Source organism: Pelecanus crispus, chromosome 2 (assembly GCF_030463565.1).
Source record: "Pelecanus crispus isolate bPelCri1 chromosome 2, bPelCri1.pri, whole genome shotgun sequence".
NCBI lineage: Eukaryota > Metazoa > Chordata > Aves > Pelecaniformes > Pelecanidae > Pelecanus > Pelecanus crispus.
This window is the reverse complement of record NC_134644.1, coordinates 117,623,280-117,649,331: the sequence shown is the minus strand read 5'-3', so window position 1 is coordinate 117,649,331 and position 26,052 is coordinate 117,623,280. Positions and strand designations below refer to the sequence as shown.

Genomic DNA, 26,052 nt, shown 5'->3' with positions numbered 1-26,052 from the left:
CTTCCAGCCTATCAGTGTGAGCGTAGGACCCAATGTGGAACTAATTAGTGACATAATGAATGCCAGAACAGTTTATTGCCAGGAAGCTCCTAATGACGTGGCAGTAATCTCACAATGACTAATCAAGATTTTTTTTTTTTTCCCTTTAGCAATTCTACCTGACAAATTAGAGAAAAAATTATAATAAAAAAGTAAACAGAACTGAGACTATGACTTAAAAGTACCTGACAGACGATGCTCTTCTGCTTTCCCAGGGTTATAGCACGCAACTCTTCTCCATAAATTCTAGGACTTTGGCTACCGAGAGCGGAGCGGTTATGAGCCCCCCTCGTTGATTTTGGTGGACTGGTCCTAACATGAGCTGCATTAGCATTAGCATTAGTATATAGCGTAACTTTTTGATGAGTGGGGTGCAGCCCTGCTATCAACCCGGAGCTGACCGTTTTAATGCAAAATGCATGGCTAGGATTGGGTAAAAACGGAGCTACTCTTTTAAATGTTTTCCGCACGTAGTAAGTCAAACTAACAGGAAAAAAGAAAAAAAAAAAAAAAAAAAGTAGATGGATTCAGATCGTTCGCAACCGAAGCAGTCCAAATCCTGCATCTAGACCAGCACATGGTGTGTAGGACTAAGCATATGTGCAGCCCCATGCAGGATGCCGTCTCTCACCGAGTTAATTTTTTTTTTTCCTCACAACAGCAAATATTTACAGCGGATCTCCCCGCTCCCCAGCCCGCCGCAGGGCGCAGCACCCCGCAGATCCGCTCCTCCCAGCCCAGAAACCACCCGTGTGCGTGTGCGCCTCTCCCCCCACGCCGCCCCCCCTCTCCGGCGGAGGGGACCCGGCACCCCGGGCAGGCAGAGCCGGGGGGCGGCGAGGCGGGGCCGGGGCCGCACGCATGTGACCGGCGGCGGCGGGGGCGGCCCCGGGCGGCGGGACGGGACGGGACGGGACGGGGGGGCTGTGCCGTGCCGCGGCGGGGCAGTGCGGAGCGGCGGGGGCGGCCCCGGGCGGGACGGGGGGGCTGTGCCGTGCCGCGGCGGGGCAGTGCGGAGCGGCGGGGGCGGCCCCGGGCGGGACGGGGGGGCTGTGCCGTGCCGCGGCGGGGCAGTGCGGAGCGGCGGCGGCGGCGGGGGATGCGGAGCGGCCGGGCCCCGGGCAGATGATGGCGATACGCGAGCTGAAAGTGTGTCTGCTTGGAGTGAGTAGAGGGGAGCGGGGGGGGGGGGGGGGTCGCTTCTTCCCTTTCTTTCCCACCGCGCTGGTAGGGGCTGTGAGGGAGATGGGGTGCTCGCTAAAAAGGGGAACACTCCCCCCCCCCCCCCCCGCCCCTTACTTCCCTCCCGGGGGGCGCCGCGTCTCCCCGTCCCGGGCGGGGGGGGCTCGGCCGCGGTGAATTCCTCCACGCCGAGACTTGGCAGCGGCGCACCGGCCTCCGGGGGGAGGCTTTGGTGTTTTATTTTGTTTCTTGTCTTGTTTCTGAACTTTTTAAAAGTGAGAAGGGCGTCACGGGTTGGGGTGGGGGGGTGAGGAGCTCTCTTTGGGGGGTGCCCCCCCCCCCAGCGCTTCCCAAGTGGGGGGGGGGGGGGGGGCGTCGCCGCCGGACAGCCGGCTCCCCCCCGGGGGCGGGGGGCGGCGGTGGCCCCGCGGCGGGTCTCCCTCCGCTGCCGGAGCCCCCCAAAAGCGTCCGGGCGGGTTTTGGTGCCCGCCATCCCCGCGGCAGGCTCTCAGGGCTTGCCGCCGGCAGCGCGGGCTCCGCCGAGCCCCGCAACAATGGGGGGAAGCGAAACGGGGGGGAGGCGGCGGCGGCACGATTTCGGGGCGCCTCGGCCCCCTGTCACCTACGTGCTGTGTCGGTGCTTTGCTTCATTCCTCGCCGGGGTTTATTCAGAGCTGCTTTCGCTCGGCTCCGTACCAGGGGCGTCCTTTCTGCCATTGCTTTTTCAGTTCTTTTGCTTTTTGGCGAAGCCGCGTGCGCGTTTCACATCTGGAGCAGCAATGTGCTTAGCTCTGCAGTTTGGCTCCGCCTGCCCCCTCTCTGCCCTGCACGCAGGGGACTTGGCAGCAAAACGCCCTCACCGAGTTGCTACAAACCCCCTGGGCGAACAGGGCCACCTCTCCTGACACTTGCTAGCGGAGCATCACTACTTAGTTGGGTTTTTTTCTAAAAACCGAACATCTCGAATTATCAGGTGTGAGTTAGGCTGCTTTTAGGTCCGTATCTCCATAAACATTCAGAAAAGCTGCACGAGTGAATTCTCTTTCATTCGGTACAAATGAGTTGAACATTAAAAAAACCAAACAAATACAGACGTGCCAGTTCTCTCTGATTTGTGTTGACACTTACCCCAGCAGGAGGGGGTAACTTGCCCTGGAGTAAGTGCCAGGACGTGGTGCCAGGGCATTGGAGAGTTCAACCCAAAGTATTTGGCAGTGGCTGTTCCTCCTTTCTCAGTTAGAATTCCTGCTTTCGACTTCTAAAATGGCACAGAGACAAAGTAAATGCGGTTTATACAAACGTGAGGCGTCTGTGGTAGAATATGCGGATGTGTCTTTATTTTCTTCTTCCCCAGCAGAAAATGCTGTAATTTTATAGAGATGAAGTGTCTTGTGGAATGGCATTCCTCTTGCCCATTATTTATTGCTGTTTTGTAACGTTAAAATGTACTGGAGGTTTTGCAAGGCAATTGTTTACTTCTTTTAGGACAGGAAAAGAAACCTATAAAGCAGCTCTGTGGTAGTAGGAGTATGCAATTACTCTGTAGATTCATTAAAATGATAGGGTGGCAGTGGGAATGCTTAGGAACATGTAAGTGTCTGTAGTTAGAGTCGCTTACTAGTTAGTGGTATGTTCCTTCCTGAGTTTTAATAGGGCATAATCCTAGAAAAGCATCTACTTCTGATCATAGACATCTCATTTGCCATGGAGGTTGACACTGTTTTCCCAAAAGAGAGGAATCCTTCATTCTTCAGGAAGTTCAGACAGATTTCCAAAACAGGGAAACTCCGTACCTGTCCTTGTGAGCAAGTGCAGGCATTAATCTTCTGAGCTGCTTGAAAGCTAGGTGGCAACTCAAAAATAAGTTTGCAGATCTACCAAAAGGAATCTTGACAATGGTCTTTTCAGTAGGTCCTGGACGTGGTAGGTTAATCTGTATGGTATCTAGTAGATCCCCTGATAATCAGTCAAGTCTGGCATGTCCAAGTCCCCAGATGAGTTCCTATCCTTGATAGAAATAGGGATTTAATCAGTTTGTAAACCCGTATCTCTCTCCACTTCTGCACAAAGCCCTAGGCTGCACCTCTAAATTGGACAGGAGGATCACTGACGCTCTGTGGCCCTCAGCTGTGCAAAGGGCCCCGGCTTGGGCTGTTTCTGCCAGCTTGGAATTCCCCAGTGAGGAAAAACTGCAGCTGGCGCAACGTTTGCAAAGCCAGCTTCTCCCCAAGCCCTGAAGCCCCGTTTGGCTGTAGAGGGTCTAGATGGGAGGGTGAGGAGAGAGGGGAATAGAGAAACCAGGGCTGTGCTCCGCGCTGCCAGCCCCATAAGCTAGCACAGTACTCCAGGGCCAGTGTTTGGCCTGGAGCCATTGCAGGAGAGATGGGGAGTAAGTTACCAGCTCCTGGATGTAACCCCGCTTTGCCAGGAGGGAACCTGGCCTGTAATTTTTCGTGTAAATCTAACAAAACTGGGATTTGGGTATCTGCGTTTCACTTCCTCCTCCTCCAGAGTATCTTGGGGTTTTTAAACCTCTCTGTGGGCGTGACGGGAGCGCTTTGGAGCAGCCTGGCGTAGTGCACAACAAGGGGGGGTTTGCAGACGTCGAAGGAGACGCCAGCAAGAAGACGACAGAGAGGAAATCTGGGGCAGCTCTGGGCTAGGTGTGAGTCAGTTTGGAAGGCGGGCTTCGTTGATGGCGGAGCTTTGTTATTCATGAATTTGAGAAGGCAGGGCTCTTTGGGGAGAGATGGTTCCAGCTTGCTGGTGGGCTGGCAGGAACAGGATGCCTGCCTAATTGTTCAGTGCCTCACAGCCTTAGGGGTAAGAGCTGGGCAGGTATAATTTTAATAGTTCTCTTTGAGTACGTTGCCATGCAAGTGGCCTCAAGCCTGCTTCTAAACTGCTTCCCCTAGTAAATTAACGCTGCTGGGCGGTGAGGTATCTGCATGGAAGGTGTTCATCTTGGTAAGTGCAAACACTTGAGCATCTGCTCCGGGTCCTGTCTTGTCACCCCGACCTCTTCCTGGTCTCTCGGTCCAGCCGGTTGCTTGTTCACAGCAGTTGTCCCTGTGTTAGAGGCCACCTGCTTCTGGGGCTGAGCAAGTTTTAGCCGCAGCTCAGTTTATGCACTGAGATGAAATGCAGCTCCTGTTTGACTTGCACGATGTTTCTGTCCTGAGTGGGCACCCTCTTGAGGGGGTGAAGGAGAGGGGCGCGGAGGGGGGCTGGTGTGTTCCTGAGCCATGCTTCAGTGCTGAAATGCGGCCGGGCGTGCAGCTGCCAGGTTTCCTAATCTGGCTGTGGCTGCTGAGTGCCATGTGCCTTGGCTCCCGACATTTTCTTTATGCGGGCTGGAGGAGCGATTTACAACTCTCTGCCAAGTCCTGACATAATTGTGTGTGGCAACCGCAGAAGAGATTGCCAGGTTTAGGACTAAGGCAAAGTTTCTTGTCTTTGTCACTTCCTGAGGAAACTTTGACGGCCCTTCAGAGAGACTTTGGGAGGTGGCTAGCTAACTTACCATCCAAAGTGACCTCCATTACTCCTTTCCTTTTGTTGTTGTTTATTACATTTTTATGTTGTGACTGTTCATCATAGGACCAAAAGAGTTAGGATTGGAAGAGGCTCAGAGGTCATCCCTTGGCCCTAAAGCTCCTCTTACAGCTTTCCTGACATACGTTTGTCTCACCTGTTCCTAAAAAACTCACAAAGAAGGTTTATCTTCTCCCCAGGGTTATGTCCCAGAGCTTAACTGCTCTTACTGTAGAAAGTTTTTCCCAAACATAGTGCCTACATCTTTCTTGCCTGAGACTTCATTTCTTCACCCTCCTGTTTGTGTTTCCATTTTCTTGCTCATAAGAAGTCACTTGCTGGCATGTGTTCTGCTAGCGTGTAGTCTGAACATACTGTCTGAATTTGGTAAGCCTACATTTGTAAAAGGAGTGACATTTCATCAGTGGAGGAAAAGGATATTTCTTCAGAAGATTCTCCACAACTGAATCCCAATTGCTAGGTATGGAGAACAGTTTATTACCTTTGACGATGTCATGCACCTCAGCGTGCAGCATCTGCATGTGCAGGCTGTGGAATTGAGCTCAGAATTGTTTGATATTCGAACACTATTCAAGTAATTGGGAATATGATAATAGTTTTCTTAAGGAGAAAATATCTCCAGTTTTCTTCAAGTCGTGATAATGTAAAGCTCTGGATTCTGCTGGATGGAGAACAAATTCCTGTAGCAGACTGTATGCATGCATCAGACTTTTCAGTGCAAAGCTTAAGTAACCGCTCTTCTTCTCTAAGTAGCTATTATACTGAACACGTATGACTGAGAATCTTTTAGTTTGCGTTGGTGTTTATAAAAGACAACAATTTTATTTCTCTTCTGACTCTAAAATGTTTGTCATTATTAATGCTTTTAGTGCCTAGATGTCTCAACCCAAATAGGAGCACTGCTGTTAAAACAAAAATGAACCCCTGGATGGGTTGTACCAGTTAAGGACCTTTCTTCTCACTGGATATGTGCAAGGGGGTCTACATGTTAAAGTGAGCATCCTACTGAAGACAGTAACACTACACAGGTGCAGAAACTGTGCATGCATCAACAGCTGCAGTGCTGTAGCCTAAAACAGAACAAGAGGGACCAAAGTAGCGCAGACGACAAAGGTGGTCACAAAAAGAAGAAAATTGTACTGATGAAGTAAGTGTATGCCTTCTAAAATTTTGTCCACAAAATACCGGTCTGAGAGAAGAACAGAGATTGACAAGCAATGTTTTTTTTTTTTTCTTCCCCGTGTTAATGGTTCATCATCACCTTATTTATTCATGTTTTATTATGTAAACAAGTAGCTCTATCATGAGAGAAATTTTCGAATCATAACTTTGCATGGCTGTCTGTCTTGTGGACTCACTGGTGTGAAATGTCCATTGTCACAGCCTTTCCATCAAAGGAGCCCTCATCTGTGTCTCTCTCCCAGCCGCTTATTTCTTTGCATTGTAGTGAAACATCAAATCACGTGTAAAACTCGACAACGATTTTAAGTCCACAGGGAACTGAAAGGCAGACAGCCAGACACACGGTAGCGTGACTACATATGCCTCATTTCCTTGGGAAATGGTATTATTGGTATTCTTCCTTGGTGAAGAATACTCTGAAGTTTGCACTTACGCGTGCATTTCCATACTCCATTGCCCTGCTTTGCTGTTCAAAAGAACAGTCTACCAGGATACTGAAGAAGACTGAGACTGTGGTCATTTTGGTTTTGGGGGGAAAATATTGCATAAAAATCCAGTTACATAGCAAGCAAGAAATGCCTTTTCTCTTGTGTCAGTAAGTATTTTCAGAAGCCTAATCTACCCTTTTCCTATTAATTTATAAAATGTTTAAATGACTAAATCAGATTTTTGCAATGTAGACATTAAATACGTAGGTAAAAATTTTGTCAGAATTTAACAGCATTCAGCATTTCATATTGACCTTGGCCTTACTGCTTGCCTGGCCTATCTACAAAACTTTTTTGTTTATTCATATCTTCCAAAAGTTTTGGGTGGGACTGCTTAGAAAAGTGAGTAGACTGGATTATGACTGGAACATCCTTCTAGGAAAAGGTGAGCGCAGAGGCCACATTCTGCTTTCGTTTCCAGCAGCACAACCAACCTGGATTTCTGAAGCAGCAGAAGGCAGGACTTGAAGTGGGTTTTGCTTTCAGTAGCTGCAAAACCACTGAAGGGGAAGCTTGTTGCTACTAATCAACTGGGCACCAAAAGAGTATTCTGTGACTGGTGCCTGTTGCTGCACGTGATCGGCTCTTATCCACTGATAACCAGCTCTCAGGTCACAGCTGCTGCTTAGAACTTGCCTGTTGAATGAGACCCATGCTGCGGCTATCATCCAGAAATCATATGCAGGCTCTAGTTTTACTGTCTCTCAAATTGTATTTATTTCTTTTGTTCATAGTGTTCCTTTTTTTTTTTTTTTTTTTTTTTTTTGTTTCCCCAGCCCCTTGCTTCAGTCTCTCTTTTTCATTTCTTAGTATTGGCTGAAAAATTGTGAAACTCTTGTTACAGTAATTCTTTCTTTCTACCAAAATAAGGAAGTTAAATTGGTAATAAACTCCATTTTTTTTTTTTTAACATGCATAAATGCAGTTTTAGCCCCACTCTGTGAAATAGTGCTGAGGCAGACTATGTGAAGCAACCAGGAACTCTGCATGCAAGAAGTGTGTGGGGAAAAGAAAAACCCTCTCATTCTCATCAGGCATTTCCTTTTAACTGGCTTAAGTCAAGCCATATTAAAAGGCTGGTTTTTATTTACATGGAAAGTATGTTTTCCGAGACTCTGGTCGATGGTACGGCTTGTTTCTAAGGTGATCATTTGCCTTATTGATAGGGTGTGTTGCAGTTAGAGTGCAGTTCAAGGAAGTGGCAAAATAGGCATTAGCTGAGCTGGCCGTGGGCGACGGCCTCTGAACCTGCAGGGCTTTTGCAGGCAGCAGTGTTTATAAATTACAGTGCCAGTAAATTTTGCTGATGTTGGGTTGTGTCCGAGCTGGGTACGTGGGTGCTGCAGGCAGCAAGTGTGCAGGCTGGATAGACGTATTCTTTCTAAAATTTCTCAGGCTAACTCCTTGTTGAGAGAAGCGTTTACAGGGAGGCTGGAGCCCCAGCTCTGCTCCGGTTGCTCTCAAACACCCACCTTTTCTTTTGCCTCCCTTCTGCTCCTTCTTCCAAGTGCCATTTGCCCAGTCTTCGGGGCTGTTAGACCCTCCAGGGACTGCTGTTGATCACGTATTTCCTGGCTGCGTCCCCGTTCAGATGAGATCAGGGCAGGCACCGTTCTCTTCGTTTCCTACGCCTTGGTTTTGCGGGGGAAGACGGAGGGGTGCATTGAAATGCAACACAGCTGGCTTTAGCAGGTTTGGACTGTTGACCCCACCTTCCCCACAGTTCGGGTGCTGCCTCGGAAAACAAGCTGTTGAGCGCAGGGCGACTTGTTTCTCCTCAGCTTCGGTGGCTCGTCAGCCTCCGTTGATGGTGGGGCTGTAGTTTGGAGTTGCGGTTTGGCTGCCTTGCCATCATCTCCACCTCCATCTGGAGGTTTCGGGCTTCCTCTGCTCATGTTTTCCTCAAGCTGCTTTTTGGGGCCAGCTGAATGCCCAACTGTCCTGGTTTTGGCTGGGATGGAGTTAATTTTCTTCCTAGCAGCAGGCATAGTGCTGGGTTTTGGATTTAGTAGGAGAAGAATGTTGATAACATGCTGATGTTTTTAGTTGTTGCTGAGTACTGCTTATGCTAGTCAAGGACTTTTTCAGCTTCCCATGCTCTGCCAGGCGCACAAGAAACTGGGAGGGGGCACAGCCAGAATAGTTGATCCAAACTGCCCAAAGGGCTATTCCATACCATATGACGTCATGCTCAGTATAGAAACTGGGGGGCGTTGGCCGGGGAGCAGCGATCGCTGCTCGGGAACTGTCTGGGTATCGGTCGGCGGGTGGTGAGCAATTGCATTGTGCATCACTTGCTTCGTGTATCATTATTATTATTATCATTATTATACTGTTACTATTAGCATTACTATTTTACTTTATTTCAATTATTAAACTGTTCTTATCTCAACCCAGGAGTGTTTCTCACTCTTACTCCTCCGATTCTCTCCCCCATCCCATCGGGGTAGGGGGAGTGAGCGAGCGGCTGCGTGGTGCTTAGTTGCTGGCTGGGGCTAAACCACGACACCAACACATGGATGGATACCCAGAGGTACCCTCCAAAAGGGTCGGGAGAGGTGGTGGGAAATTGGGTGGGTTTGTCTGGTCTGGTCTACTGGATCCTGACATCAAAGGGAACAAACGCATTTGCCCTGGCTGAATTAGGTGGTGTGCCCATCGGGCGTTTCAGTCTTTCTCAGGGTTGGTCTTATTCTTTCATGGAGCTCCACCTGCAAAGCTGGGAGCACCAAGGATCTCATTTTCAGGGCAGCGATCATTTGCTGTCTCCAGAGCTGGCGGTGCGTGTCAGTTCAGTAAGCATCCATTCCCGCTTCTGCTCCTCGGCTTCCTCGCCCGTGCCGTGGATGCTGGCCCGCAGGCTACTAGCCGAGTGCTTCCTATTCGGTTGTGGCTTCAGCTGCTCCCCGCCGGCCCTGCAGCCCCGTGGGTGAGCCAGACCCCACGGCAGCTGGCACAGAGGGCTGTAGGGCAGCGCGCAGCCCCCCGGCCGTGGCCGAAGCTGCCGTCTGTGGGTCGCCCTGGCCTCCCTGGAGCTTCCTGCAGGGCTGGCATGGGGACACAGGTGGGGACAGCTCGTCCTTGGGCAGGCGGGGCAGCGGCCCTGCCTCCTGCTGCGGGGGGAGGAGAAGGAGTGCTCGCCACTTCCTATCTCTCCGGGAGTTTCTTGCTCTGATGGGCTTTCCCTTTGAAAGCCACTGCGAGCGAGTGTTCAGCCTGGTCTTCTCCTTCTAGTTTACATGGCCTGGTATTTCTGAATGCTGGGCCCATGAAACTTGACAGCAGATGTAAGCTGTTTTGTTTTTTTTTTTCCTCCTCCGCTTCCTTTGGATAATTGGCTGCATTATAGATTATTAAAAAAAAACCCAAACCCTCCTACCTCCATCCAGTGCTAATCACACCGATGGGTTAGATCATCCCACACTTTTTGGACAGGGCAGAGCAAGCCTTCAGTGCTCTGCTCCTTGTGGGGGCTTGTCACGCCCCCCACTAACTTGCGTTCGCAGCCTACGGGCAGCTCGTGTGAGTATAACCCTGCAGCCCCTCGCCGGACGGTGCGTGAGAGCTGCCGCAGGGCACACACTTCTGAAGTAAATGAGAATAAAAGATGTTTTTATTCTCACGGAGATGTTTTTCTTCTCCCTACCTACCTTGTAGAGACTGGGTAATGGCGTAAGGGTCAAGGTGAATGGGCATTTCTTAAATTCCTTCTCAACTTAACTTGTAATACGCCAGGAAAGGCAGACGTTTCAATTTTCTTCTGAAACATCTTTGTACACCCTTCCCGTGAACGCTTGCAGTTTTGAACACCACAGCAAGAAGACAAATCCAAGCTTTAGGAAGCCGCCAGCGGAGGTGGATGGGAGGCCGGCTCGGAGCACAGCCTTGTGTAAGCAAATGCCAGTGGTTTGATTTACGGTCTTCAGCCTCGCAGGGCTGCTTGTGAAAGCTGAACAACAGGCAGTGGAACAAACGCTTTTTATTTTTGCCTGGCTATTTTTAAACATAAATGCTGGTTAGTGTGTGGTTTTTATATTTCTTGGAGGAGAGGGTAGAGCAGTTACCAATGTGCGCTTTTTGTTTTGGACAGACTAAGTTCTTACTTGGGCAACATGTGGAAGTACATGTGTATGAAATCCAGCTACCAAATGCTTTGTGACCCCGAGTTATTGTTTCCTTCTTTGTCATCAGAGCGACAGGATGCTGCAGACGTCATCGGGTATCCCGGTTGGACCGGTCAGCCTCTGCCAGGCACATCTGCAGGGGACTATAAAAAACTGTAAGGGCAATCTTTTAAAATGATAAGTATCAGCTTCTTGCAGGAATTCACCTACAGTTAGGGACTCTCTGAGGCAGATTTTCCTTTGCTTTAAAGCCTGTCTACAGAACCAAAGTGAGTTAAAGAGGTTCCTAAAGTGGTTTTAATTTTGAAAAATTAAATTGTTTTGGCCCATTTAATTCTGCAGCAAACAAAACTTAGTAAGTGTCAGTAGGATCTAATGGTTCATCAGCAAAGCTGTGCTTCTGACTGATGGGATGTGTCTGAAGCCATTTGCATGTCCTTCCATGCTCACTGGTGACCAGTGAGACACAGTGGGCAGTGGAGTATCTTTAACCTGCTCGATCTTGTAACAAGCTCTTGCTTGTAACCAGTAGCTGGTACCTTGTCTCCAGGATTGCCATGCGTGTTCTCCAGATGTGCCCATTTCTTGCTTGTGAAGCTGATGCTGGGAATCCTTAGGTGTTTGGTCAACACCTGGTATGTGCCAACACAGAGAAGCTGTAGTAAGGATCACTGGGCTTCCCAAAGACTGATGTGAAAAGCATCCCCAGGAGGACTCCCTTGAATGCAGTGTGGAGTCACACCAAAGCTCAGTTTGGCTCTTGGGACTTTAATTAATTTTTAACTACTTGATTTAAAGGGGAGGAGGTACATTATCACTATGGTTCATAGTTTTGGAGTTAGAAGCTTATTACAACTGAAAAATTCGAGGCGTTTGTCCATGCGCAGTCACAGTTTTAATCTCAAGCAGCTTCTGCAGTCTGTGGAAGCAAATACTATGTTTGTTTGCTTAAGACAGTCTTTGTTAATTTAAAAAAACACCTCTGACTGACATACACCACTACCAGTCTGTAAGGGCACACTTCCACTTTGTGGCTGGATAAAACTGGCAGCTGGTTAATTCCTGGAGGGCTTTGGGAAATGAGAAAGAACAGATTCCCTTACTGGATAGGAAGTCTATTATATCTTTTTTTTTTTTCCTCTTTTTTTTTCCTTAGCATACTAAATATAAGTGGGTCTATTTTAAGAATCATAAAATCAACACTTGCAATATATTTTGTTAAAGCTGATATGAACAGGAAGCTTCCAACCACATTCAGGCCAGAAGTCCTTCATGGTGCATAATCCATGCTGACTTCAACCTTTGCAATACTATACAAACAGTCTTACTTTTAGTATATTCAGCTCTTGAGTGTGCCACAAACAAGGTTTTCTCTTATGTTATCCCTTAGGCCAGCATTTTTCTTTTTTTGGATAATACTGCTCTTGTGGAAAATTCAAGGAAAGTTGGACTTTGTTTTGGTCTTAGTTTGCTTGAATGTCAATGAAGGAATTAAACATTGTCCCCCACATTTAATATCTTCAGCTGTTATGACTCCAGCAGCAGAGTGCAGTTTGTGTGAATAGTCTTCGGAGTCAATTGTTCCGTCCTTTGATATTCCCTTCTCACCTCTTGCATATTCTTCTTTTATTTTTTTCCTGCAGGATGTACTTGAAAAGAATAAATGCATGCCTAGGCATTAGACAGACAGTTGGAGCACGTTTTATGTGACAAAAATGGCAGTTGTATAAAACCAGATAACATAAATGCTGATTTAAGATCATGTTACTGAAGCCCTAATTTGAATAGTGTCCTTAAGCATGTGTTTAATTCTAAGCATTGGGGCAATCCCGCTTCAGTGATGTATCGGGGCGCATTGTTCAGCCTTTGCTGAACGGGCTAAATTGAATCCCAAGCTTAAAGCTCAGCATATACTTTAATACACAGCTGAACGGAGTGCTGTGTGGAGGACAAAGATAAAAAGTTTATATAAATTAAGTATTTGAGATGACACAGCTCTTGAGTGATTCATGTCATTTAACATTAAAAGCAGATAAAGTAGCTCAGTTTCACCTGTGCTTGGTTTTCAGCATCTGGTAGGCTCTTTGGAGATGGTGCTTTATTTGACCAGGTGATTAAGTTGATCCAGAGTTTGTGGCTAGGTTTGCTTTCTCCTTTAGGCTGGTGTGGAGAAAGAGAGAGAGAGGATGAACCTTTGGCACCTGTAGGACAACTCCAAATTTAAAGTTTGTCTGAAGGACAGTGGCAGCCCTACAGCCTAAAAAGTTTTTCAGGAATAGTTTAAGTGATGACTAGTAGGAAAAGGGGTGTAAAAGTCCATGTAGAGGAGATTTAGAAGAACAAAGTGATAAAGAAAGAGACTAATGGAGGAGGAGGAAGTGGAGGAACAAAACCGAGAGACCGAGGGAAAGCATTAGAGGAGCATTGTGGGGGACTGGTGGGAGGGAATGAGGAACGTGTGGGGTAAAGTCAGAGCAGGAGCAAGGGAAGGAGAAGCTGAGAATAAGAAAACACAAAACCACACAGAGCAAACCAGTGAAGGGACTAATATATACAAAATAGTAAGGCAGAGTGAAAAAAAACCCACCACCTCTCCCTTGGTTTTAGCCTTCAGTTTCCTTTTTTTTTTTTCTTTTAAAGCTGTAACTTTGTCCTAGTGTTGTTTCATTTATGTTTCAAAACACTTTTGTCCAGCTGAACCTGCAGAATTGTTGTTTACATTCCATTAAATGAAGCTGTATCTTTTGACCAGCGAAGAGCACTGTGTTTCAGATCTGGTAACTGAAAGGGAGATCTGGTAGGATCGCATGGGCCACTTGAGTTGTCCAAAATCCCTGTGTCATTCTGCCGTGTCTGGGGTCTGCAGGAGCTTTGGACTCAGTCCCACACCGTCCTAAGCACTCAGGCTGCAACACAGAAGAAGCGTGTTCGGCACCCAAACAGCCTGTCCTGAGCGGGACTCCTCAGCACCGTCTGTGTGGCTCTGTCTCTTCCTGATTTGGAGGGAACGATCAAATTGGCTCTTCTTCTAGCCCAGCTATTCTTGTCCCTTGAGGAGATGTCCTTAAATGTACTAAGCTTCATGGTTTAACGTTGCCATTTGAAATGCTCCCAGCGTGTTTTCAATTGAGATTTGCAAAGTCCCTATGCTTTTGACCATTTCTGGATCCCTGTGTCTGAGTGAAGATGAGAAAAATTGGCCAGGTGAATCAAAACTTTCTTCTGAGAGTCAGTTGTAAGTTAGATACTTATTTCCTAGTTATTTTTGTGGTGGAGAGTGAAATGTGTCTTAACAGTAACAGCAACAAAATCTGTTCCTGCTCATTTAAAGGGCTTTTCCTAAAAAGTGGAATTCCCTGGCACTAGTGGTACCAGCTTTAGGAGCTGCTGAGTTTCATTCCTGCTGAAATCAACAGGAGGTGAAAACATTCAAGTCAGCTGCTTAAGGGGTACGGCCTTGTGCTGATAATGTCTTCCTTTTATGAGCCTGTTCGGTGCAGATAGCTTTACTCTCAGTAAGTTCACGGCAGAACACAGTAAATCCGCAGATAAAAAACCTCAGCCCTGGGTTTTACTATACTGTGCTTGCTGTTACCTCTTCTGTTTACCTCCATGGGTGACAGAGGGGAAAGCACCAGCTGGGTCCTTATATGATGCTGTTTAAAATAAATGGTGGTGGTTACTGTGTTAGGGAGAACTTCAGATCCAGGCAATAGGTGAAATGAACATTAAATCACTATTAATCTAAGTTAATAAATCATGATGGTTTGGTGAAAAATTTTCTAACACGGGTTTAGGTGTACAAAAACCTCTGATTGTGCATTCCCAGTCCTGCATATCAATTCAGGAAATGAAAACCCCCGGTTTCAAGGATTTTAGACCTCTCCTTGATGGCATTTAATGTCCATGTAGATGTACATTATCTACATTTAACTGTAGATAACAAATTATGGCAAATTCCAGTAAATCTCAACTCACCCCCATCCCCTGATGCCCCGGGGGAAGGCACATTTTGTGATGTGTCTGGAAGGGTAATGAAAACAGGTTTCCAAAGGCTGCGGGTGGGCTGGCAAGTTGTAAGGGCAGCCTGAGTAAAGAAGATGCTGTTAGCAGCTGGCTGACCTTTAGGCTGCTGCTAAAAGGAGACTGCGTCAGACCTTCGATGGTCATCCAGAGAGTGCTGATTTTACATGTTGTTCTATTGGCTATAAAGGAACTGGTAAGCAGAGGCAGAGTTTTGTGGCGATAAGACCACTCACAAAATCCTTAGCCCCTGTCCCACCTGCATGGTTTTTTCCTGAACTGCTCGAGGATGCTGGTGTCTGGCTGCCTTTGGCCAGCGGAGAGGCAAGGAAGAGTTGTTTGCCTCTGGTTGTTGGTAGGTGACATACCTATACTAGGGCTCCGCTAATTGGGAGCAAAGATCCAGGGCCATGAGGCTGCTTGCCATTTGTTAGGGGAAATGTCTTTATATAGCTGTCCCCTGAAACTCTGCCTCCTCCTTCTTTGTTGCCCATTGCTGCTAGAGAGAAGGGATTGGGCTTTCTTTTCTCCAGGACTGAAGTTTTCAACTGGTGTTTCAGTTGGCACTCATAATTTATGTTCTTCCTCTTTGGTATGAAATGCAGTTATAAATAGCAGGTGAGGTAGTTACAAATTGGGAGGGGAAAGTCTGAACATTGAATTGAGTTGCTTGCTGAGCTTGGATGGGCAAATTTGAAGGTAATTCATCCCTCTTAGAAATTTTTCACGCAACCGCTGGACAGTTTTTATATTACTGAAATAGTACACTGAACACCGAGAGCCATCTCCTCAATGCTGTACCTAGTTGATATGCATATAGTTCATTGCGTAAGAGCCACTGCCTTCATTTAATAAAAGAAAATTACTTTGTTGGGATTTGCAGGCAATCCATAATATGAAACTATAATGTTTGGGTTGGATTATCAGTTCTAGACTGGCTGGAAGATTTTGATTACCTTCTGTGTGGGGACAGGTATATCAAATCTTTTTTTCTTCCTATTTAGTAAGTGACACTAACAAGTCTCTATTTTGAAATTATGGCCCCTAATGACAGGATTTGACAACGGAAGAGACAGGGTGCTGGAGTATGAACAGAAACTTGTGTTGAACGGCAGTTCAGGTCAAAGATTATTGCCTCGTCATACAATTATTTTGAAAGTTTCAGCTGCTACAAATATGTGTGGGGAAGGTTCACTTAAAAAAAGAATTTGGTTTGGAAAGAATAACACAGAGTTGTTTATCCAACTTTTTTCTGCCAAACTGTACTAAAAAACAACATTTGTCAGGATGCTGTTGCCTAATGTGTTTACTGAACTATGAAAGCCTCAGGTTATTTGTGTATTTAGTCTGAAAATTGAATTTAGTTTCTCTGATCACTGCATTGCACAATGATGATGGATGATATTTAACGAGATTGTTATGCTGGTGTGTGTGCATATGGCCTATAGAGATAACAGCTGCTGCAATCAATACTCATTATCATTGACAGTGTGAGGTACAGTGACTTGTAAGTTACTTCCTTAACACTTATCCTTTACTTAATTTTTCAAGTTCAGGACCAATTATCAGAGTTCCTAAGCAGATGTTATTCACACAGTTTTTTACTGTATTTTAAATAAGAATTTATCTGTATGAAGAGTAATACATCAAGTGGATTTTTGTGACTGCACGTATATTTTGAGATAGAGTGGGTAGGAAAATGATGGCAGGGTGCAGATGTTATAAGGTCTCCTAAGTTTGTCCGGAAAATAAACTCTGACCATTTGAGTTACCAAAATCAGATATTGCTCTTGGTGAAATTCCATGGGCATTAAAGCGGGACTTGCAGTTTTTCTGTTTTACTTCGGCTTTATTTAGCTCCTCCCTGTTGAGGTTTCACATGCTGAAGAGATTTGCCAAGTTTGCTCTCAGTTCCTGCTTTGTTGGGGGGTGGGGAGGGGGGGATGATGAGTGGTGACCACCACCCATGTGTGGCACCTCAGTAGGAATTTTCCCATGGTAAACAGGGGCTCTCGTTTCTCCTCCTCACTGGAAAAATGAAGTGGTGAACATGGAAGTGATCATACTTAAGTATCTGGTGATGCTCAGCTGGGAATCAGCCAGTAACAGGGAGAGGTTGTTAAGGTGAACTGGGGCGGTGGGAGTGAAGAGATGAGAGAGCACACCATGGAGTGTGAGGTAATACGCTTTCTTATCACTTACAGGGTATCTGGCAGGGTAGGTTTACCTGCTGGTCTGTGTTATGTCTTGGTCAAGAGGATCCTATGAACCAAAGATCAGTAGAAGGCAAATAGCGGCATGATTCTTCATGATTCTTGTTTGGGCGGTAGTGAGTCTATAAGGTTCCACAGCTACAGATCTCCTAAAAATTAACAACAAAATAAAAGTCCCTCTGGGGCGTACAACATTGTTGATACTTTGCAGGCTTGGGTGGGTTTGTCCTTTCATGGTACATTAATACAGTGATTTATGTGGGGATATGGGCATCCCTTTGCAGCTGCCTTTGCTACGTTCACACCACTCGTTGTCACGCAGGGCTCCTGAGGTGGTACAGTAGTGGGAGATGCCCATGTTTCCAAGGGAAGGTGCTCAGGCACTCTTCTTCTTTCCATCTCTGTCTGTCCCACTTGTCTTGTTCTTGTAACTCCATCATGCAGTTGCCTTTCCCTCCTTACCCAGGCTCTTGGTTCCCAACTCACTTGAGCAATTTAGCCAGTGATCCTTTCTCATTTCCTCCTGTCCCAGTATGGCCAAGTTGACCATTTCCTTCTCTCTTAGTACCAGGAGTCACCAGGTGGTGCTATTTCCCAATTAAATGCCCTCCTTTGCATTGCAGCACAGTCCAGCTCTTGTAGAAGGGTTTTATGGGTTTTGTGATGGAGCTTGCTTTGGTGGGCAGCTGTGTCAGGTAGCGAGGGGTCTCGCTTCTCGCTGTGTGTTCAGTCTCAAGTCCATTTTTTTTGAAGCAAAGTTGTTCCCTGTGACTTAATCAGCCAGTGCCTTGTTCAATGTTGAGGTCCCTAAAAGGCTAGACTGCTTCTACACAGCTTGTGACCACGCTGTTGTACTCAAAAGCCGCTTTACTGTAGTATAAAGCACGAACAAGTCTCACTAAGGATGTCCTTAGGCTTTCCACTGTTGCCCTCCCCCCCCGCCATCCAGTGGGAGGGTTTTTTGCTCATTTGTTGGCATGTGGTGCTACTCCAAAGGAGATTTTGTGTGTGTGAGAGATTGCTCCTTGAAAGGTGCTCCTCTTGTTCCTCCTTTCATCCTCTCATCTTGTTAGTCAGCTAGATTGATACCACCTTATTTGCAGCTGCTTTCTATAGAGATCATGCTCTTACTTGAAACTGTAGAGGCTGTTCAAAACAAGGAGTTCAGCATCTTAAGCAAATAGCTAATGCCCCCAAAAGCCACAATTTGAGATGAAGGAATGCAAATAAACACCAAGTTCCTGTCTTCCTTTTCACCAGGCTAAGCACTTCTTCCTCCATAGCCATCCATACCACATGCTGTCAAGGGCATAAGAAATTGGTTGATTGAAATTCTGCTCTTTGATTTCAATTTAAAATCCTCCATTTCTCTCAGCAGTTCAGCTACAGCTCTGAATTTGATAACTTGTATGCAGACGGGAAGGAAATGTGTAAGAAAAGACACAGAATTAGCTGGAAATTTGATGTCCGGAAGCATTTTCTAAATAATAATGATTGAAGGCTGTTATCTTTGCTGTCCACACTCACGCTAGCATGGCAGTGTGGTTAGCTTGCACTTTGTACTGTAAGATGCAATGATTAAACATATATTTTTGAACTAGAGTATGGGTTTGGGGTTTTTTTTGACCAAAGTAGATGAGCTTTAAAAATTGCTAAGTTGGGCTTTCTGCGGCTAGGTTGGCTGCAGTGTTAATTTGTTGTTGTTATTTTTTAATGTATTCTACAGTGTTGCTGTTCTTGAGTCACGTTGCAGAGAAAGGAACTGAGGTAGCTGTATTACTGACCCGCAGGCTATGTTTTCTACATCAGTTGCATTTCTGTTTTGCCTTATGGTTTTATTTCTTTATTTTTATTCTATTGGAGTTATTTTAAAGAATAGCTTCCAAGGAAGCTTCTTTGTTCTCCCTTTCCCGCTGCAGCCCCCTGTCTCATAAATAAAAATTGCTTTGTAATTCCCCTGCCAACTTTACACACAAAAAAGAGTTGGCAGGTCAAGGAAGAGCAACACGGTTTGTAAGCGCTGGGTGAGTAAATGTACAGCAGCCACGTGGGCCACTTTGTGATTTCTTGGGTAGTAGGTAGTTTAACGGACCGCTAATCCTGCCGCCCACTGCTAGTGCAGTGTAAAACAAGGATTTGTTCCTTACTACTGATTTAATGCCATGTCAGTCACTGGACTATGTACGAAGGAAAGATAGCTCCCTTTCTGACGAGGTCATCTTTCCAGAACCGTCTTGCCTTCTTTCAAGGTGATAACGTTCCTTCTCTTGAATCCCCACATTTGGAGAAACCTTTCCACACCTGGAGTCAAATCTTCAGCTGAAGTTAGTGGCATGCCTACTAGCTGCCAGATGAGAGAAAGCACTTTGGGCGAATCCATTTCAAATCCAAGTGTTTGGGGAAGAAAGAGGAGGAAAGGTATGGCTGGTCCACTCATCTTGAAGTTCTTCAGGCTGCAGCTGTGACTCTCCATGCCTTCAACTCAGCATGAAGAGCTTGAGATTGGAGTCCTAGTTACGATAGCAGGATAATGCCAAGTATCTTGGAAACACTAGAAGAGACTTTGGTTTTATATATTACATATACAAAGATGTGAATGTCTCTAGGAAAGTGAATTTATTGTTAACATTAGCTACTATACAGACATTAGCTGCTCTTCAGCCTCTCTCATCTCTGGCCAGGCACATCGCTTTGATAGGGTGATAAAGTGCTTTTGGCCATCTGTGCTTGCTTTTGTACTTTGTAGTTTGGTGAGGCCATGGTGTTGCTTGGGGTCTCTGGGCATATCTCTGGCAAAAGTAGATAGATGGAGAGATTGTAACTAATATTGCAGTCCAGGGGTGGGGAAAGGCCGGAAATACTCTTTTTTTTGGTCTATGAAGGATGCAGCAAAGTATTAAAGAAGGTGTATTCAAAACTTGGGCATTGGGGTTTCTTGTCTCCAAAAGATTAGTGGGCTGGGATCTGGTGGAGAGCAATGGACCTGTCACAGTGAATACGGACAAACTTAGTAACTCCGGAGAAGCCTACAAAATGGCAGGACAAGTAGGACTGTGTTCCCTGGCTCCAAGTACGACAGATAGCAGAGCAGCTGTGCGTGCCCAAGTTTAATTCCCCAGGAGGATGTGTGCAGGATGCATGTGAAAGGAAGCCACAGGCTGAGTAATCACAACTGGCAAGGGAGCCAAAACCTGGCAGCAGGCATTTGGCTTCAGTGGCCGTTGGGGAACGGGAGAGGTGGACAAGGCTGCGGACGCATCCAGCTCTGAGGTGAAGCAGATGAGCAGTCACTGTACACGTTCTGCTAACTGATGTGGACAAAAGGAAAAGAAATCTAGAGAAGGGATCAGATGGTACTTTATGCATTCAGAGGCCATATAGCATTAAGCCCTGGCCAGCAGATATTTTTCTGTTCTAAAATAGCCATTAGGAATATACAAGTGGTACTGAAGAGACGTATAAATACCAAACAACTGAACTCAGCACTTAAAGGTGCTCAAGGCACTTAAATGGTTCTTTGACACTGTCCTGTCTGAACACTTTGCAACTATCACTGATTTAAATCCTCATAATGCTGTTATAAGGTAAAATCAAGTAATCATTATTTTCATTTAGCGGCTAGAGAATGATGGAGCCAAGAATTCCTGTGCCAAATGCAGTCCTTGCAACACTAGGAGGAAGGATTGTATTCTAACAAAGCAGGGCTGACCTGGTTGGGGGTAGAAAAATGTCTCTCAGAACAAGCGGTGCACTTCCTATGTGTAGAGGGAATTAGAGTTAATCTAATTCTAATGTGCACCAGAGGAAAAAGCCTTATTCTGTAGCTAATTCACGCTCCACAACACCAGCGTTGGCCTGAAATTACACTAGCGATTAGAAATTGTGTAGGGAGTCTTACTGTGGGAGAATTGGCACAGACCATCCTAACTGTATGGGAGTAATATACCCACCAACTTAAAATGCTACCACGTATTGTGAGTTTAAAGAAGGGCATGCAACAAACAGAAATGCAGACAGGGATGGTCTTGTAAGGTTCACACATGGACAGATGACCAGAAGAACTGTGGGGGTTCCTGCTGAAGTAGGGCACTGCAGAATAATCCTCCCCCTAAAAACACAGTTGCATCGAGATCTGTGTGTTTGTGCTGGGATCTCAGGGAACTCGGTTCCACTATTCAGTGGGAGCGTTACTATTCATCCGGCGAGTACCCTTCACCTGGGAGAGTGCATGATAGCACGTGGACAGTCCTGGAGGCCAACTCTGGTTCCAGTTCATCCCTTTCAAAAATTTGCTGTGCAACTGAGTACGCCCCAGACCTTTGCAGAAGCTTCTTGTGCATCACTGGTGGCATAAGGCCGTGTCTGATGTCGTTTGGAGCTCTTGTTGCGGAAGTACATTGCCAAGCTTGTACAAGCTTTTCGGAGTACCAGAGGTAATGAATAAAGTCAAACAATTAAAGGTGGTGGTGATGGGGTAGGGAGGAAAAACACAACAGACCGCTGGATTGGTAGAGGGCCTGGCTGGGAGTTGGGAAGCAGGCATGCCCCTGGGCCAGTTCTGTAGCTCTGGAAGGGGGATCCCAGCAAATCAACAGGAAAAGGATGGTCCCTGAGAATCATGTTGCTCACCGGGGAAATAATCTATTTTTCATTGCACAGGGCTATGGCAAAAATTGGAATTTACAAAAATTATTTGTGTTCTGAATAAGATACGAATAATAATGTTCTTTTGACCGCAGAAGTGAGGCTTCAGAGCACCTCAGCCTGCACCCCTCTGGTTCAGGCGGAAGCCTCGGGCAGTTTTGCGTTGGTGAAGCGTCTGAGGGACCATGTGTCAGTCCAAGGGCGGCTCTTGTATTTTCATCTGTGCGCTTGTGCGGTGGTGGGATTTGCCCACTTGATACGTCTTGCAGATGGAAAAACTGAATACGGCGAGAAGCTATTTGCAGTTCTTCCTAGACTCCACTCCACAGTGCATGGCTGCATTTTCCCTGGGACAAACCTCACACTTGGCAGATTCAGTTCAGTCCCAGGGGTGTCTCTGAACCCGGGTCTCCTGGAAGGTTATTTCTCCTTACCGCAGTGTCTTCAGACAAGTAAGTGATACTCAAATACAAGGGAAGGACGAAGGATGTGTTTAAGGCTGGCAAAAGTATATTGGGTAGAGTGATTCTTGGATTAAAATACTGCCCTTGGAAACCGTTATCGGGAGTCTGCTGTGCATAACTCTTCCTTGTATGTTCATACGGTTGATAAAAATCCAAAGCCAGTTTCACATGCTCTTCAAGCCGCCTGCCACAGCCTTCCAGAGCAGCTGTAACTGGATTAGTGAGACATGGAAAGTATTGCAATGCTGCCTGCATCTGATCGTCTGAGTAATGATTAAAATGTTAATGGCAGGCATAGAGGACTAAAGCAGGCTGCAAATTGCAAAGATTTATTTTGTTGTTCAGCTCGTTGCTTTTTTACCTCCAAATGGAATTTAAAAGACAGCTGTAATCCTGTACTTGGCCTTATCACATCTCGTGCCTTTGGGTTAAAGAGTGGCATTTCCGAAAGCATCGAAGATGCAGGTTGGATATCTCAGTGCTGCGTGCCAGACCTTGCCCGAGGGGTGACATTCCTCCGAGATACCAGGCTTGACCAGAGCTGAGCATACATTTCTGCAAAAGCCCAGCGATACTTCACAGTGCAGGCCTAGCGATTTGTTTGATGATAGCTAATAAAATGCTAACCATCTAGCAGTGCTGCAATGTGATTACACTGCTGTGAATTTTCAAATTCTATCAAAGTCCTGCTGAGGATAATGGGAATGGGCCAGGGGGGTTCAGCTGTAAATCAAAAACTAAAGCGTGGCCAATTCTGACAGTGGAAAGAACGGCTATTTTAATGTGCAGAGGCTGAACTGCCAAGTCAAAACCAGCTGCACTTTACAGAGCTACTAGAATGAAAGGTCTCTGCATCTGCATTTTTTGAGAGACTCATTGATTATTTTTCTTCCCCTAAAGTTTAAACCGTGTCTTTCTACCTCAGATTTGCCTGGCCAGTTGCAGAGATTTTGAATGCTTTTTTTTTTTTTTTTTTGTATGTAAGATATCAAATGTGTTGATGATAAAGGACAGTTTTCTCCTTTTTGGCAACTTCATACCAACTCAGATGTTTTCATCTGTACATCTTAATTACTTCAGCAATGGAAGTTCTGCACTGGGCAAGGCAAGGACCTCTCCTTCCTATCTGCCGCAGCACTGGCAGGAGTCAAATCGGTGTAACAAAGAGGAGAATTTAGCTTGGGAAGTCTTGAGCATAAACTGGCTCTTCTGTTATTTTTCAGTTAGTAATGAACCAGCCAAGAAGTTTGTCCGGTGGCATGAATATGTGACAGGGAGCCAGGAATTGTTGCTTCTCTCAGTCATCGGGAACAGCCAGCTTCCTCTCTGAGCAGATCCTCTTCCAGGAGAGTGGGGCAGCTTTTTGACTGTACCCTTGTTCTGTATGTTTGATCGAGCCTCCCCCCCGCCGTGTCTGAAAGATGACACAAGGCAGCGTTATCTCACCGGGAGGTGCACTGAGAAGACCACTGGTGGGCCAGATTTGACCACGGTTGTTTCTGGTGTGTGCGCTTACTGCACCTCTTGACGTTACCTGTCTTGAGAAAGCTTCAGAATAGCTTGCTGGTGGGCTGCGGTGTTGCATTCTGCCTACAACCCGGGTTTGTAATTCCAGCTATGTGCATGATGAAGAAACTATGCCACGGGAGGCTGCCTGGGGGTTACCCTAAATCAGCTCTGACTGCATCGGTCGCGCTGTTTTTCTCTTGATCAGGGATCCTCAGAGGAAGGGTTGAGGTGTCAAAGGCTCGTGGTGCCTTAGCAGTTAGGGTGGTTAGCAGGTAAGCTTTTGGGGAGCCCCGGCACAAAGAGGCTCTGAGGGGCAGATGCATTCCCACTGTGAGGTGCAGGGGAGTCCTGCCGAGGTCGGTGGAAGCTGTGTCAGCCATGGGGTTGGTTTCTTGCTTGTGGGAAAGGATGCAGCGTTGTCACTTCAAAGCGTTTCTCATATTATTGTTGAAATAATACTGGCTTTACCTGCTTTTCTGGAGCACTTGGTATTAATACCTTCCAGGTTGTTAGGGTATGATCATTCTTCCGATACGCAAGGCAAACGCGTGTTAAACCCAGTCAGTTTTAATGAGACCTCTGCCTGTAGATCATGTCTCAGTAAATCTTGGCTATTACGAGAAATGCTTTGGAGGGACAGGCATGATTAATTTGTAAAAAATTTATACAAATTGAAGTACCGTGGATTGAATCTTGGCGTTGTCCAAGCTGATGGGAAAACTTCCATTCTTCCGAAGGAGCCATGTGTTGGATCCCTATTTTATAGAGATTAGTTCTCCTTTACTCCTGAATGCAGATTTTTGTGGCACCCGTCTCCAGGGTATCTCAACCTTCTTTTAAAGCTGAAATGGGAAGTTAGTCATGAGATCTGTGGCGGTTACAAGCCAGATGTTCTTTTTTTTCTTACTTTGCAAGTGGGAGGACAGAAGGCGGTTTCTTCAGTATGTTAGTTCTTAGTGTGCCATTTCCTTGTGTGAAATGCAGTCTCGTATTCTTGTTTTATTTGTGTTTCCAAAATCCTACAGTCATAAAAGGATTTTTGCATGGTTTATCTAATTTTACATATGTTTACAAAGCCCTCTGTGTTAACATAGCACAGAAAGATTCTGCGTAGTCAAGAATAAAATAGCTGTTGCAGCAGTGTGCATAATTATAGGGCTGCTGTTTAGTCATCAGTCACGATATGTGTGGACTTTTTTGTGAATTCGACATTTATTCCATTTCAGATGTAAAAAGAATTTACATGAAGCATTTAGTTTGCTCAGCGTAATAGGACTTGACCCATCTGAATCTATTAAAAGCTATTGTAATATCAAGACTAAAGACTAACGTCCTAATCAGAGATTTATTTACAGGGTAGTATAGCACCATTCAGTTTGAAAAAGTGCTTGGAGGATGGAGCCCTATGGTTTTGCAAAGGTATAAATGAGGCATCCAGATTTAAATTAAAAAGCTAAATTTTTCTGCATCCTTTTTTTCTGCCAGAATGCACACATCTGGAACAGTGCGTGTGCTGCCTATTTGTAATGGGAGAATGGTTTTCTTTTTTAATTTATTGCTCATATTGAACTTCTGCCTTTTTTTTTTTTTTTTTAATCTTCCTCTATGCTTCTGCAAATCAGCCAGAAGAAATCAGCAGCTCAATTGTTGTTTGCCTGCAAATTAGTTGCCATCATCCTGTAATTCTGCTGGCTTGAAATAACAGTCTCATCTCCTTTACAGTAAAGTGGGCCCAGAGGAGCCAAGTGGGGTCGTTCTCCGTGAGCAGGAGTGTGGGTAGAAACACTGTTTTTTGTGGCATGCTGCTCTCTGTTCTAGTGCTCTTAAAATCCTCATGCCTAAATCTGTGGGTAAAGGATTTTAGAGGAATAGAGAATGTCTTTTCAGGGTTAAAGGGTAAAAATTAGGAACTGGTCATGCTTGCATTGGTTCCTTGTTTTTATCAGAAACATCTGACATGGCTTCAGATTTCCATATCTGTTTTGGATGACCAGTGGGAGATCCTACAGCTGTAGCTACTTCTTCTGGTGAACTAATAGCAGTTCACTTACTGTGGATTACATTTCTAATCCTTTCATTCCTCCCCACCCCACTCCACCCCTCTTGCTTATCTTGGTACAATGCAGTTTATAACTGATATTTTGTAAGTGTGCCACAAGGCTTACGAAGAAGAAAAGAGAAAAGCAAAACATGCCGTTGGTCCCATGAGTGACTCATCAAATGCATCATGAACACCTTGATTCAGAATAATTCTTTTATATTTATTCCTTTCTTGCTACTCCTTTCATGGGGTGGTATGCTCTTGATCATAATGAGTCAATTAGTATAGTGGTGAAACTCTCTGATTTCCCATGGATAAGGATTTTTCTGAAGAACTGCAGGATCTGTTCCTTAAAGTGTGACATGACTCCTGAGGATATGTTCTCAGTTTCTGAAACTTGTCCAGTCCTCTCAGCTCAGTACCACTGTGACCTTTTACATAAGCCAAAATATTATTCCTTGGTGTATGTTTGATGTTATATGTGCACCAAAATGGAGTAAGACAAAAAAGAAAAACAGATTAGAGGGTGTAAAAAGCTGGCAAAAAGCAGAACTTTGAGAACTGAAAAAATAACTCATCTGCATGCCT

At 45.8% G+C, this 26,052-nt stretch overlaps 1 protein-coding gene across 1 annotated transcript in view; it reads left to right on the top strand.

Moving 5' to 3' along the window:
• The first annotated feature begins 637 nt into the window (after positions 1-637).
• The window catches only part of RAB31 (RAB31, member RAS oncogene family), a 61,524-nt gene continuing 36,109 nt past the window's right edge, over positions 638-26,052 (top strand). Inside the window, exons 1-2 of the mRNA XM_075705049.1 lie at positions 638-791; positions 1,139-1,203. Coding sequence (XP_075561164.1) covers positions 638-791; positions 1,139-1,203 — 219 coding nt within the window. The remainder of the gene's footprint in view (positions 792-1,138; positions 1,204-26,052) is intronic.